Source organism: Dromaius novaehollandiae, chromosome 24 (assembly GCF_036370855.1).
Source record: "Dromaius novaehollandiae isolate bDroNov1 chromosome 24, bDroNov1.hap1, whole genome shotgun sequence".
Classification (NCBI taxonomy): Eukaryota; Metazoa; Chordata; class Aves; order Casuariiformes; family Dromaiidae; genus Dromaius; species Dromaius novaehollandiae.
Genome location: NC_088121.1, coordinates 5,128,961 through 5,142,317, shown reverse-complemented (window position 1 = coordinate 5,142,317; position 13,357 = coordinate 5,128,961). Strand labels below are relative to the sequence as shown.

At 43.8% G+C, this 13,357-nt stretch overlaps 1 protein-coding gene across 9 annotated transcripts in view; it reads left to right on the top strand.

The window, feature by feature from the left end:
• The window catches only part of RERE (arginine-glutamic acid dipeptide repeats), a 262,953-nt gene extending 259,275 nt beyond the window's left edge, over positions 1–3,678 (top strand). For all 9 annotated transcript variants that reach the window (XM_064525537.1, XM_064525536.1, XM_064525532.1 and 6 more), the window contains one exon: positions 591–3,678. In XM_064525537.1, coding sequence (XP_064381607.1) covers positions 591–624 — 34 coding nt within the window. In that variant the 3' untranslated portion in view covers positions 625–3,678. The remainder of the gene's footprint in view (positions 1–590) is intronic.
• The last annotated feature ends 9,679 nt before the right edge of the window (positions 3,679–13,357 follow it).

Sequence of the window (13,357 nt, the reverse complement as noted above, 5' to 3'; positions counted from 1 at the left end):
CAGAATGCTATATGGAGTTTATAGTAGAGTGTTTCTCTTCTTGGACTGCCTTACCTGACACCACCTTATTTCCTATTTGGCAATGGTCCCTGATGATACATCAGCTCAGAAGAAAAAGCCTCCAGCACTGAGCAAGGGTCAATTCTGCGTGTCTGCACGTAATAAGGATCTGTAGGACACAGCATATTAAATACTTACCTGAAACTGTTCTACTCTGGTGTTTCAGTCCTTGCTTCTGCCATCCAAAATTGCCTGCTGGCTTTGTACCATGGGGGCAGCCAGTCTGCCTGCTGCTGATTGTCATTTTGTGTGCAACTGCAGATAAAGCTAAATCTTGATGAGCTGGCACTAGTGATCTTGCTCACATGTAAGGAGTGCTTCAGCAGAGAAGGGTCATCACCTCCTTGCGTGACAGATGGTGCTATCAGTGCTGTTACAGTGGTTCTCATTTTGTGCTGAATGATCAGAAGTCCTGTTCCAACCTCTGCCCACTTCAGGGCACCTGGGCAAGGTTAGCAGGAAGACAAGCTGTCACTGAAGTGTCATGACACCTCCTTCATTTGTTAAAATGAGTTTTCTTTCTCTTTCAGTCGACTGAAGAAAGAAGGCGACAAACAGTTGTAATAAATTATTTATTTGTAATGCTGGCTATGGAAACCCCAGTCCTTGGGAAGGAATGGAACATTTTTACATACAATAAGAGCTACAAAAGGAAAAGAATATCTTATAAAGATTTCTTTATATATTTAAAACAGAAACAACCACCCAACAAGTAGAGACTTATCAGCATAGTGTTCATTTGTAGAGAAGATTTCTCAAGACTGGTGTGGGTCTCCCTGCATGACAACGTATTCAGAAGCCTATTGAAAATACAGGACTGTATGGAATATTCAGAGAACTTCCTGCAATCTTGTTTTTTTTCTTATTAGTTTGTTTTGAGTAGGTGCTAGAATCAGGTTCACAATACAAGTCACTGTGCGTGAAGAGACACTTAATGCATCTATATCTATTAAAAAAAAAAAAACAAGGATTGCAAGTAGGTGACATAACAAGCTCTGAATCCAAGTGCTATAATAATAAAAATCTACTTTTATTTTAATACATTGTAGGAAATCTTCATAATTTTAAAGAAAGCTCAGTTCTGCAGCATGGCTTTTTAAGTCTGTAAATAACTTTTTGGGTAGAGGGAAGAAACAAATCAAAATTCCAGAAACGTTTATCTTGATTTTTCAGTAACATCACAAATTGTGAATTCCTACCTGGTGTTGACAGAATACAGAGTTGATTTTTTAATAAAAAAATATATATAATTATCCCTTTAATTAAAGGGAATGATGGGTGTCAATAATTTCAAATGGGTAAAAGCTTGAAATTTGGTTTGGTATCAACAATAAGCATTAAAGGGAGTTGCAGGGATAATGTTGCAAATGACTGTTTCTGTTCTTGGTTTGGGGTTGTTTTTTGTTGTTTTTTGGGGGTTTTTTTGTTTTTTTGTTAGTGTTACATCTCTCTGTTCTGCAGATGATTTCTGTTGAGTTGGGTTTCTCAGCAGTACAGGTGTTCTTGGAACTAGCTTACCATTTTGATGCCTACTTTAGGGGTTAATCTTCAATCTGGCTGTAATATACTTCTTTCCATTACCTTTTGAAACTTAATCTAACTACATTGGTATTAGACTATCCCTTATGGAATCAGTAAATATCAGCAAAGGTTCAAAGAAATAATCTCTTTTAAAATTCTTTTTAAAAATGTTCTATGGCTCAAACTAGTAGAGCCAGAATTTTGTATGCATGTGCATATTTTTGAAGGATTTGCCCTTTCTGGCCTTTTGTGTTTGATATATTTTTAACAAGAGCGGACTAGGCAACTGGTTTAGTGTTTTTAAAGTTTTGCAAAGATCAGTCTCTATTTCTGTTTGGCTTTTTTAGTTTAATTTTACATAAACAAAAGCTTTTAGCTATCACCACAGTTCCGTGTCTCAGAAACTTAGTGCTTTGAGATTAATTGGCTATATGGACAGTAACATTTACTGACTCCCAAAACAATAGGTCCACGCAGAATAACTCCTGCTGGCTTAGTTCCCATGTGGATGGTAAAAGGAGAGGCATACACAGAAGGCCAGGGGGCATCATTTTTGTAGACAGCTCTGCTAACTATCTGGACAGGATTTTCTTTTTTTATTGTTTTGCCATGTTTTTTGCCAGAGCAGAGGGCGATGCAGCCAAAAGACATCTGAATCTGCTGGCCATGTTACCTCCTGGTGCATAACTTCCTCCCCATTATCTCCCTTAACTCATGAGGGCTCTATCTCTGCTGTTGTAGACTGTTAAATGTGGTGGTTGTGTCATAGGACTGTACTGAGCCATGTTTGATAAACTTGTAGTTAATCATTCATTTTAACGGAAGGCATGGCAGGACAGAGCATCCACTGCATGGGTCTCAAATCAGTGTCTGTGTGTTAATGCCGAAAGGTTACTGTTGAACAGTTCGTAACATCAGTTTAGGAATTAAAAGCTTGTATTAGGGTATTCCAGGCCCATTTAAGGCAAGAGTGTCATTGGAGAGAGCAGGGCCTATTTCGGTTGATTCTGATCTTCCCTCTTTTTTCTATCCTTCATTCCAGATTTCTCAACGCTAAGGAACTGCAGTAGCATTTAATCAGTTCCATCTGCTATGTTTGAACTCTGTGCGAAGGCGTTAGCAGTAACAGCTAGTATTCTTGAGATTTCGAAACCGTGAGGTCAGCCTAGAATCAAGGATGGTAAAGTTTTCTTCAGTCAACGCCTTTAGTCTCTGGCTGCAGTGATCAGGTGAAATAGTTAGTAGTTTTCTAGTGAGTAACATTTTTAATGTTTGTTGGAAGAGCTGGTAGGATTGTCCTGCCCAGCAGAGAGAGCACCTCAATTTACTGTAAAGAGATAATTAAACACATTCGGTTAAAATCCTCCCCTCCCCCCATTTTTACCATGTGGGATTTGGGGACTGGGGAATTCAGCCACTTCAGCCATTTCTTCTGACCCTTCTCTCTTGCTATTATTTTTTATCTATAGTTCTTAATAAAAAGATGCTAATTCCCTCCCATGGTCCTCTCTTTCTCTCCGTATTTTTTCAAAGTGTTGCTTTGCAGTCTATGTTCAAAGGCTATTAGTTGATCCTGTTTTTTTTCAGATAAGCATTCTGATTATTTGAATACTGTTTTGTGTTCACATTCAGCAAAGAAGCACTGAGGTTCTTCCATTTTAGACCAGTGATTAACTACAACTTTACATGCAGTGGTTTTTGAAACCATCTTGGTGTTCAATGCCCTTGTTAAAACAACCCAGACTTTTTGATTTTCTTTAAGAAATCTCTTATTTTTCCTCTGTTTTTAAAGATTTATTTTTTAATTTTGCTTTAGTGTTTTTGAAACGTCTCTGTTGTTCTATGTCGTCATGGTTGAGCTTGTTTCACTGCACCGTTAAAGCAGAGTGTACATTCTGACTGCTACATTTATATATATCTTGAAGCTTAATGTATATATGAGTAGTTTGCTATGGGATAACACAGTGTAAACAGAGTAGAAACCCAGAAATCGTGACTTCTGTGTTCTCTCCATTTGAGTATTTTGTAATTTTTTTGAAATATTTGTGGACATAAATAAAACCAAGCTACACTACAGCAGCCAGGTTTTGCCTGCAAGCCAAATGTGTCTGTTGATTGTTGTTAGTGGGAAAAGAGTATTTCCATCTGGGGCAAAAGAGGATTCCAGCATGGCAATCTTGTCTGTTTTAAGGCTGTCCTGTCTCTTTCTTGGCCTTATTTTTTCTATAGAAGTTATTTCAATTTTAATATACAGTACGTAAAGCACCAACATTTTGTCCAGTTCCAGAACGTATTCTGCCTGCCCGAGGCTTATTTATGCTCTAGAGTCATACTGCATCGTTTCTGTATTTTTTTTTTCCATAGTTAAGCAGTCAAATTGAAAAGAACAAATGTGCACGGATGTTCTGGTTGTCATGACTTCAGGGGCTTTCTGTTTACCATGGTAATGTATTGTTGCCACTAATCTGTCTGAGCTGAAACAAGTAGTTAAAATAAAATCAAGTATGTGGAGAAGCTCTCATTGCATCAGCCAAATAAGAGTAGAAAAATAAGAACTTCTAAACCAAAAGAGGACAATCCCCTGGGTTTCAACAGAGTAGAAAAGACTGCATACTGTCATCTCTCCGTAATTTAGCTTGTGAACCAAAGGTGTTGGAAAATAGCAAGGGAAAATCAGGCCTGGTGACTCATGAAGTATAACCTTGAAATTAGAATAATGGTACACGAAAGTATACCCCAGTACCTGAGGTTTTCCATGTGTCTGTTTTCCAAGAGAAGTGTTACTTTCTGCTGGTAAAGTCTTCATACACACAGCTGAAACAGAACTGGCAAGAGATGCATTTCACGGTTATGGTGATTGCAGAAAGGAGGGTGTGCGGTATCTCATTGTCTGTTCATTGCCTGCTGAAGAGCAAAAGAATGCTTTCAGATTGCATACGGGTGTGTTTGTGTACATTTGTAATGGCTCCCTTTCCTCCATTTATCAGGGATTATAATGTGTTTGTAGGAGCTGTTTGGGTGTTCCATATTTGCAGTTTGTCACAATCAGTGTCTCCTAAGCTAAAGAAAGTGTTGCAGTGCCACAGAGAGAAAAGGTGAGTACCTGTGCGGAGTAAATGTTTGGTCAGAAGGGAGACAGTAAGGCTGCGTTCTTGATCTGGTTCTGCTTTGTGTTTCGATAAATGATTTTTCAGCAATAGCGAGATACCCTGAATCCAGTTCAAGCTAATTAGCGCTGTGAATTTAGTGGGAGAAGAGTGCCCTTGTGTTTCAGTGTGCTTGAAGGAGATGGAGCAGTATTTGTGACAAATTGCAGGGGAGTTTGGAGCTGCATATTTCAAGAGCCTGCTCTATTTATACCCTGTGGCATTTTGAAAGGGAAGGTCAGCTCTGTCTACTGGAAATAGCTTCCTAAAGTGCTTTGTCTGAGGCTGGCTTGAACATTTGCTATGCTCTTTATTTTGACACGTTATTTCTTTTTCTTTTTTTTTCCTTTTTTAATTCCTTGTACTTAACCGAAAACTCCAATGAGCTCAGGCTGCCTTCCCTTGCTTGCTCCACATTGTTGAGTCTCCAGACTTAAAATAACGACCCTTACAGGGATGAGGCCAAGGAGGATTTTTATTACTGCATAAACTGAACAGTGTAGTTCCTATTGTAATGTTGGTTTCATGTTAATGATGCCTTGGCATTACAAGGCTAAAGACTGGAGAGCCATCCATCACGTGGCTTTGTTATATATGCATTATCAGACTTCATTCTAGCACCGTCAGCTGTAAAAAGTAACACAGGCTGCAGGATTTCAGCCCAGTCTAGGCTTTGGGTAGCTTTTTGCAGCATCCATTTGTTTAGGTACAAGGAGAAAAGGAGAGGTTGACTTTCTGTTTGGGAATTGGGCTTTCCGTATTTGGAGCATGAAACAAAAGTAGTCCTTGTGTTGCTGTGAGATTTCTGTTCTTTGTAGACGTTCCTGTGTGCTCGTTTTGGTCACTGAAGATGTTAGTGAATTGCTTTTAGGCAGTAGTAATGAGAGGTGGAAAGGGGAACAAGAGGAGGAAAAGCAAAGCAGCGTTTTACACACGTGTGCAAGCACATGCGCGCTGTTTATGAAACATTTTGTTTCAATTATTCTAGGGTAAAAGGCAATGAAATCTACACTCTAGGCAGGTGATTAAGTTCTCAGTTTCCTGTTACTTTTGATCATGGAGGAAATTAATGCATTGAATCTGGTGCGAGGTTTGTTTACGCAGTTTTGGGTATGGCTGAGCCTAGAGAAGTGTAGCTGGCACGCAGCTCTGCCCGCTGCGCTCCTGACGCCTGGTAGCGAAGAGGGGAGGGAGGTCATTTGCCTGCCGCCTCTAGAGGCCCAGCATCAAACCTGCTTCGTGCCCAGACGTTAGACTGCATTTGTTCAGCCCAGCCCAGCCCCGGAAGGATTTCTGCCCGGCCCCTGAAGTCCTGCTGTGTTACGGCACTGTTGATGGTCTTCGGTTGCTGCCTTTGTACCCAGAATCGGACAAAACGGGGCTTGGAGGCCGCGACTGGGGTGCCTCAGTGGAGGGATGGATACAGCAGCAACCCAAGTGACACTCGGCTTGTTGGGGCCTCCAGTGCCTCGTGTACGGTCTCTCCTTCCTCACATCTCTGCAGAAGGGGAGCTGGAGCTGACCTGCCGCACCGTGCACTGAGCTTTTGTCACGGGGGCGCTTGCATGAGAGCGGGCTGCGCGGCGGTGGCACCTTCCCTGGCTGCGGGCCCTGCAGCTGCGGGATGCAGGTGCGCGGTGCAGCGGGGTGCCTGTCTCTGTGTGTGTGTCTGTGTGTGTGTGTGTGTGGAGGGGCGCTGACGAGCCCCACCTGTGCCCTGCCCTGGCTGGCAGTCGGGGCGCGGCACACTGCCCACCTGCTGCGGGGCCCGGAAGGTGTGTGTGTGTGTGTGTGTCTGTCTGTGTGTGGAGGGGCGCTGACGAGCCCCACCTGTGCCCTGCCCTGGCTGGCAGTCGGGGCGCGGCACACTGCCCACCTGCTGCGGGGCCCGGAAGGTTCCGGCAGGTGCTGGCGGCCGCACGGCAGGCAGCAGCGAGGCCCTCGCACCCTGCGGATGGCGGCGCGCAGGCAGGAGCCTTTTCTCCACAGCGGTGAGGTAAAGTGAGACAAGGTGGAGGGAGGGAGGAGCTGCCTGAGGGGCCTGGCTGTCCCAGCGCTGGCTCGGGGACGCGGCCTCTTGTGGGAGAGCTGCGGGAGGCTTTTGTCTTGTCATCGAAGGAGTGGTTGTGACCATGCTCCCTTACTGGAAGTGAGGGGAGAGCATTAACAGAGGGAATGATTTAACAGTGTAAGTGTCCCTATTGAAATACGTGAATTCTCCAGGTGCTCTTACTTTAGTCTGTGAAAGGGCCCTCTCAGCCCTACATCTTCTGGTGCACAAAATTGCATGATATCAAATGTATCTGCCCGCAAAGTCTTTTTATGTTGTTAATGTTCCTGTAGTCATTGTTTGAGGGAGGGAAACCTAAAGGTAGGAGAAGGATCACAGATTAAATTCATTAGCATTATATAGATACGTGGTATTTCTGGCCACTGAAGATGTGTGCTGGGAGACTGGGAAATACTCCCCTTCATCTAGCTAATGTGTTGGGAAGGGTGACGAGCTTGAGGAGCACATCAGATGGAAGGCTGGAGAGCGTCAAGTGTTGCGACTGTCTGCAGAGCTATACCCTGGGTATTTGGAAGGGTTTGTCTTCAATACGTATATGGATCCCTATAGTAGACGGTGCCCTTGTGCCAGTACGTTTTTCACTTGGCACGTTGCTCATTCAGCTCCTAGTGCCAACATGTTACTTTTCAGAGGAGAAAAATGAGTAAGATACTGGTTCTGTAGGATGAGCAGGTGCATGCTTGCAACTGCTACCACAGTTTGAAAAGTGTACAAGTGTTGTGTGGTACAGAAACGAAAGGGTTTGTAAAATGCTAGGGCCGACACAGGGCTGCTGTGAACTCTCTTGTTGCTCATAGTGGAACGTTTAATTAAATGCTGTTTTATCGTGTGCATGTTCCATGGTGATGTACAGGGACCCTCCAGGTGAAGGCATGCTGGAAGGAGAGCACACAGGGGAGGCTTATCTGCAGCTGCCTCAACATACGCAGGAGGCTTTGTCTGCATTTGTCTAGGCTGTGCTTGTTCTGAGTTGGACTCAGACTTGGAGTCTATGCAGAGACTTCAGTCCCTAGGGTGGCACTGGGCTGTAAGTGCTAATTCAAACAAATGACAATACTTAAATAATCCTGTCTCAGAATCTGTTCATCATTTTTTCTTCACTTTGAAACTCTTAATGAGTTTATTCAGTTTCTTGCCTTCTTCGAAAGGCAGATTAAGCCTTTTTGGCTCAATAGGAAGATGTGCTGCACCTAGAGGGTTTGTAATCCATGTCTGTCCCTCTTCTTTGTCCATCAAGCTGCTGTGTTAAAGCCTGGTTTGTGCTGAGTTTTGCTATGTGTGGTATTGATTGGGGAGGTGGAAATACTTCTTCTTCTTCCCCAGTATATTTCTAGTGGTTCAGTTCCCAACTGTGGAAAGAGCTATGCTGGAATGAAGCTGACTGATCCCAGGTTATTTATGCCTTTCCTATAGATGAGTAAGACAATAAAGCACAGTGTTATTGAATATACTTACATTCTTTACTTTTATTCTTGTAATTGTGTTGTGGTGAAGCAGGACAAGTTTGTAGAGTAGAGAAGCCATTGAATGACAGCAGCAAAAAATGCAGGTCAGTTATCATACACTGACATTTCTATAGCTGGGGATGTGGATGCTGAAAACTCCTCGTTGGCTCTGTCCTTGTAGGGAAGCAACCCTAAAGATAGATACCTTTGGAAAATGCTGCCAGTCTTGCAGTACTGAAGCAATGTACCATGTGCTTCGTTTGTAAGGTGTTTTGAAGACTTGGAGAATGCTTGGTAAATGCTAGAGGTTAAGTGTACATGGTGTAAATTTGCAGTGGTGGTAATGTTTTACAGCAGTATTGAATCTGGCCCGGTGTCAGCGTGCAAGTGAACTGTCACATAGCCTAGTGATAGAAACCTCAGTAACTACTCAGCACACCCAAAGCAGGGCATTTTAACAGAGTTGCCTTTGTGCTGGAAGAGTACATTTCCAAGAACACGGGAAGCTCCTTACTGGTTCTCCCTGGAATGATGACACTAATCTCATTTCGCCTGCTGATGATATTGCGTTGCTACAGATTATATGACTCCAGACTACAGTATGCTTGCAGCTGGACTGTAGAAATATTTTTCCCTTTTCCTTCTGTGTTGTTCAAAGCAAAGCTCCCTGGTTTTATTAATATCTTCTGGAGACAATACCTGGGGCCAGAAACTAGAGGGAGGTGCTGTGACAGAAACACCTTCATCTAAATGTAAATGTTGCTTCCCTGCCTCAGGCTGCCTTTAAGACGCTTTCTTCTGTAGGAGGTCGCTACAAGGTAATGGTCCCAATCAATTTATTCACATCAAGAGAAAGTCTTTTAAATGCTTACGTGAAATGTATTGTTTTAGGGTGATATGACCACATTCATATCTTAAGCAAGTGCCTTAGATGACATAAGAAATAGGGAGCATAAAAGAGAGGGAGAAGAAATTGTGTAGACTTCTGGCTAAGGCTTATTGCAATTTCTGGGGGCACAACTTGGGCTTTTGAGTGCAAGAGGTGGAGAGCACTAAGGTGGCTTAATGGTGGGGTGTGAGACATTGTGTGCTGGGTTGAAATGGGACAGAGCTCCTCACCCCTGTGCACTGGGACAGACTCTTCTGATTTGGGGATGGTGGTTGAGTAATGGAGTCCAATTCAGGGTGCCTGCCAAAGACAGAGGAGAGGATTGTTGCTTGAGTCACTTCAGTATTACAGTGAAGTATCATCTGTCTGTAGATGACTATCTTGGGCAAAGTCAGCTTGAACTTCTGTATCAGACCCCACTCCTGTCCTGAGAAAAAGGAAAGCAGATAAAGAGGTGCCAGACCAAAGCGCAAAACATCACTTTCCTTTATATATTTCGTATTCCGTATCAAAGTGTGACTTCTGTAATGTCTTCTGCCAACAGCCATGAATGGAGCCTTATATGCACAGCATTTAATTTTCTTTTGACTTAGAGTTCAGTTTGAGGTAACCTCATCGTACTGTTTCTGACAGCGAGAGGCTAGTAGGCATAGGCAGGTGTTGAGACAATTTAACCTACTCTGCCAATGGCTCTCAATCATTGTAGTCCCCCCTGCAACTCCCGGTTGTTATTTCTCTTGAACAGCAGCAATTCGACATTCAGATTACAAATTACTTAATGGCCCATTAAAAGATACATCTGTCCCTTAGGGCCTGGGCTGATGGTTTTGCCAATCTGTGCGGGTGCTGTTTGGTTCTGCCACAAATCCCAGTGGTGGTATGCTATGTCTTGGTTTTCCCATGTGTAAGACAGAGATAAAGATACTGATCTGTTCTAAAACCTGTTTTGCTCTTCCGAGAGAGCTTGGAACAGATGGTTTTCTAATACTTATATTCACACAATGTAGATGCAAGAGAACGTACCGTTAGTAAAGACTTTCAAGCCCTTGAATCTTGATGGTTACAGAAGAATTCATAATTGCAGTCATATAATTTTAGATGAGATTTGAACCACAGTTGCTGGGGTTACTCGTAAGTTCTTTCAACCTTTCCGTGCCAGAGCTGTGATGTCCTACCAGCAGAACTAGGCCTAAGAGGTTCTCTGGGAAGCAGAGACGGTCAGCTTTGTTCCACTGGCTGTTCTACCAGTGATGGAGAAAATAAGAGTTTGGAGTTTTACCAAAGATTTTGAGATCTTTTAGGCCAAACATTGAGTGCATGTATTGTTAAGCTGTCCATAATATCTGCTCTGATGTACAGACTTCATGGGCATCTTCTAATAAGTAGCTGAAATTACATGGTGTGGATCTGTACACTAATGCTGTGGAGCTGGTGTTTTGGAGGAGGCAGTAAAGCAACTCTTCAGTCTTCATTGCTCTCCTCTAGTGCTCCTGACCAATTACAGATTGAAGCAGGAATGTAACTGCCGAAGTGGTCCATGGTGTGCTGCTGGTTACAGCACTTTAAAGTAGGAGAAATGCTATTGAAGTCGGTTGGATTTATTTGGAGTAATTGAGACGAGCCCTTGTAACATTGTCCTTAAGTGTGTGATCTCGTCAAGATGGAAAGCTGCTGTTGCACCGTGTGTCACCTTACACAATAGAGTGCTTGCTATGAAGTACTGTGGCACTAAAAATTATAAGCTGAGGCTTTCTGCAATGTTTGGGAAGTAAAGATTTGGACTTACACTTATTTTATCATTTGTTCTGTCTAAGCCTTTGCAGTGGGTAAGGCCTGTCTCTTAAGAAGATGGCTAGCTTTTCTCATTGGCTGGTGAATGTTGTGACCTCTCAGATGTCTCAGCTCTGTCCCCTCAGAGTGTCTAGGTATGTGGCTGCTTCCATTTTCTCAACAGTGTAATGTATTGCTGTGCAGTGTTTTTGTACAACGCGATGTCCTGTGTATTTTTGCAAATGCCAGACTGAGTTCTGAGTCATGCAGAGCAGACAATCTCAGATGATGGAGGACTGGACTGTTTCTGGCTGCACCCCCAGGGCTCTTGTCTGACTGATCCTTATTTACAAGATTGCAAATAAGAAAACATCAACAGCTGGCTGATGTCCCTGGCATGCGTTCACGTGCCCAGCTGGACTGCAGGGACTTGGCAATGCCCCTCTTACAATGCCTCTTGGCTGCTGGAGTGCTGGTGCTGTGGAAGGGAAACTCCCTCTTCTACCCTGGAGGGTGATACAAAGGAAAGTGGGATGAGAGGAGAAAACATCTGAAAAGATCCGAGTGGAGTAGGCTTGCACAGATACCTCTTTAAAACAATTATCATGGTTTCTGCTCCCCCAATGCCATTAGTAGTTTTGTGCAGCAGTTGTTTTCATCCTGTGATTCACCCAGATCTTTCCCTGTACAGACTGGCCATAGACATCTCCCTCCCTTTCTCCAGGATCTGCCCCCTCTGGAAAACCCTGGGCTCCCCCACAGCTCTGGCCAGGCCACGAGTTGTCGCTCAGGCCAGGGCTATACTCAGCAAAGGGTGCCCCGTGAGACTTTGGGAGTCGCTGCGGTGTTTGCCACTGGATGGCAGCAGATGCTCAGGAAAGGGAGCTCAGATTTCACCCTTGAGCATCTCTTTCTAGGAAGACTTGAGGATCTCACAGCAATTACTGGGACAAAGTCATGGCGAAAAAGCAAGACTTCGACAAACATAGCAGCATGGGCATCCTCGTTGCAGGGGAGAAGAGGCCTGTGAGATCAAGGACCCACCTGTTCCCACACAGCACTGCAAGGCTATAGCTTTACATGGGTTTCATTTGTTTCGTAAAAACAAGTTTGTGTTGGCAAAATTCGCCAGCTGCTTCCTCCTCCTTCACCCCTCATGGCTGCAAAAGGTTCAACGCTCCTTTGGGCTTTTGCTACCACTACAGAAGGCTGCAGTATTGTTCTGCTTGGCTAGTTCTGCATTAGAGCCTGGGAGACAGAGGCTACTTTTTAAAGTAAGTTGCTGTGTGTGTGTTTATGTATATACGTGTGTTTATATATATGTGTGTATATATATATACACATAGATGTATATATATACTTCTATATGGTGGAGAAGTGCTTCCTAGGATTTTTTGTCTGGACTTTTGACCAGCTGTGTGGCCCTGTGCAAGTCACACCACCTCCTGTGCCTTGGTTTCCCTCTCTGCAAGTTACGCTTTTGATGCCCTTGTATGGAAACAGGGATATAAACATGAAGCAGCTGCCCTGAGAATGTTTGTTTCTTTTAGATGGCCTCTACTCTGGGCTCACTCTTGAACTTGAAAAATACACAAGCCATGCAATAATATTTAATGTAACAACCCCAGCTAATAACAGCCCTCTTCTTCCCCACCATTCAGCAGCTGGGGGACACAAGGGGTTTTCTTCTAGACTTCCTGGCTGCTTGGTTTGACTGTCACAGCCTCTTGAGAGCTAGCATTTATCTGGAGGGCATACCAGAGTGCCTGTCAGTTACTGCTGAAGACAAATGTCATTCATCAAGCAGATGCACTATGGTGATCAGTGTCAAACAGTACTGGTCTAGTAAGGACTGGTCTCTACTGGATTGGCAGAGGCTGCCCTCTGTAAAATGCTTGTGACCTTATTGATTAGTCCCCTCTTTTCTAGGCATGACACCTGTGTATTGAGAGGGAGCTTACCTCGAGATGTGTCAGGGGCATGTCTTTTGGCTTGCTGAAACAATGTTTCTTGTAGCAATCCTGTCATGGAGTGGACGCCCAGCTCCTGGTGTCAGAGCAGTAAGGGGCTTGTGGAATTAAGTCCGAAAATGGTGTGCTTCATGGACTGAGCTCGGGCAGTCTGTGCAGCTTCAGTCTGTGAGCGCCTGGAAATGTGGAGGCAAGACCCACGATCACTCAGGCTGCCTTTGTGGCACACCAAACCCTGCCTGCTCACAGGCCCTGACAACGTGCAGGGCTAATAAGTGATAAAGGAGGTCAAAACAGCAGGCTTGTTTGTTTTGCTTGGTAGATAGGACCTTTATTGCTGATCTGGCCACTCTCATCAATGGCAGTAGTGTCTTCTGTTGAGGTCAATGTTCATCTCCATCGAAAGTCTCTGAGGACATGGCTAGCAAATGTCATTGGAGCAAGTGAAAGTATACGCCTTTGGGTTGTAATGCATAAAGGTAGAG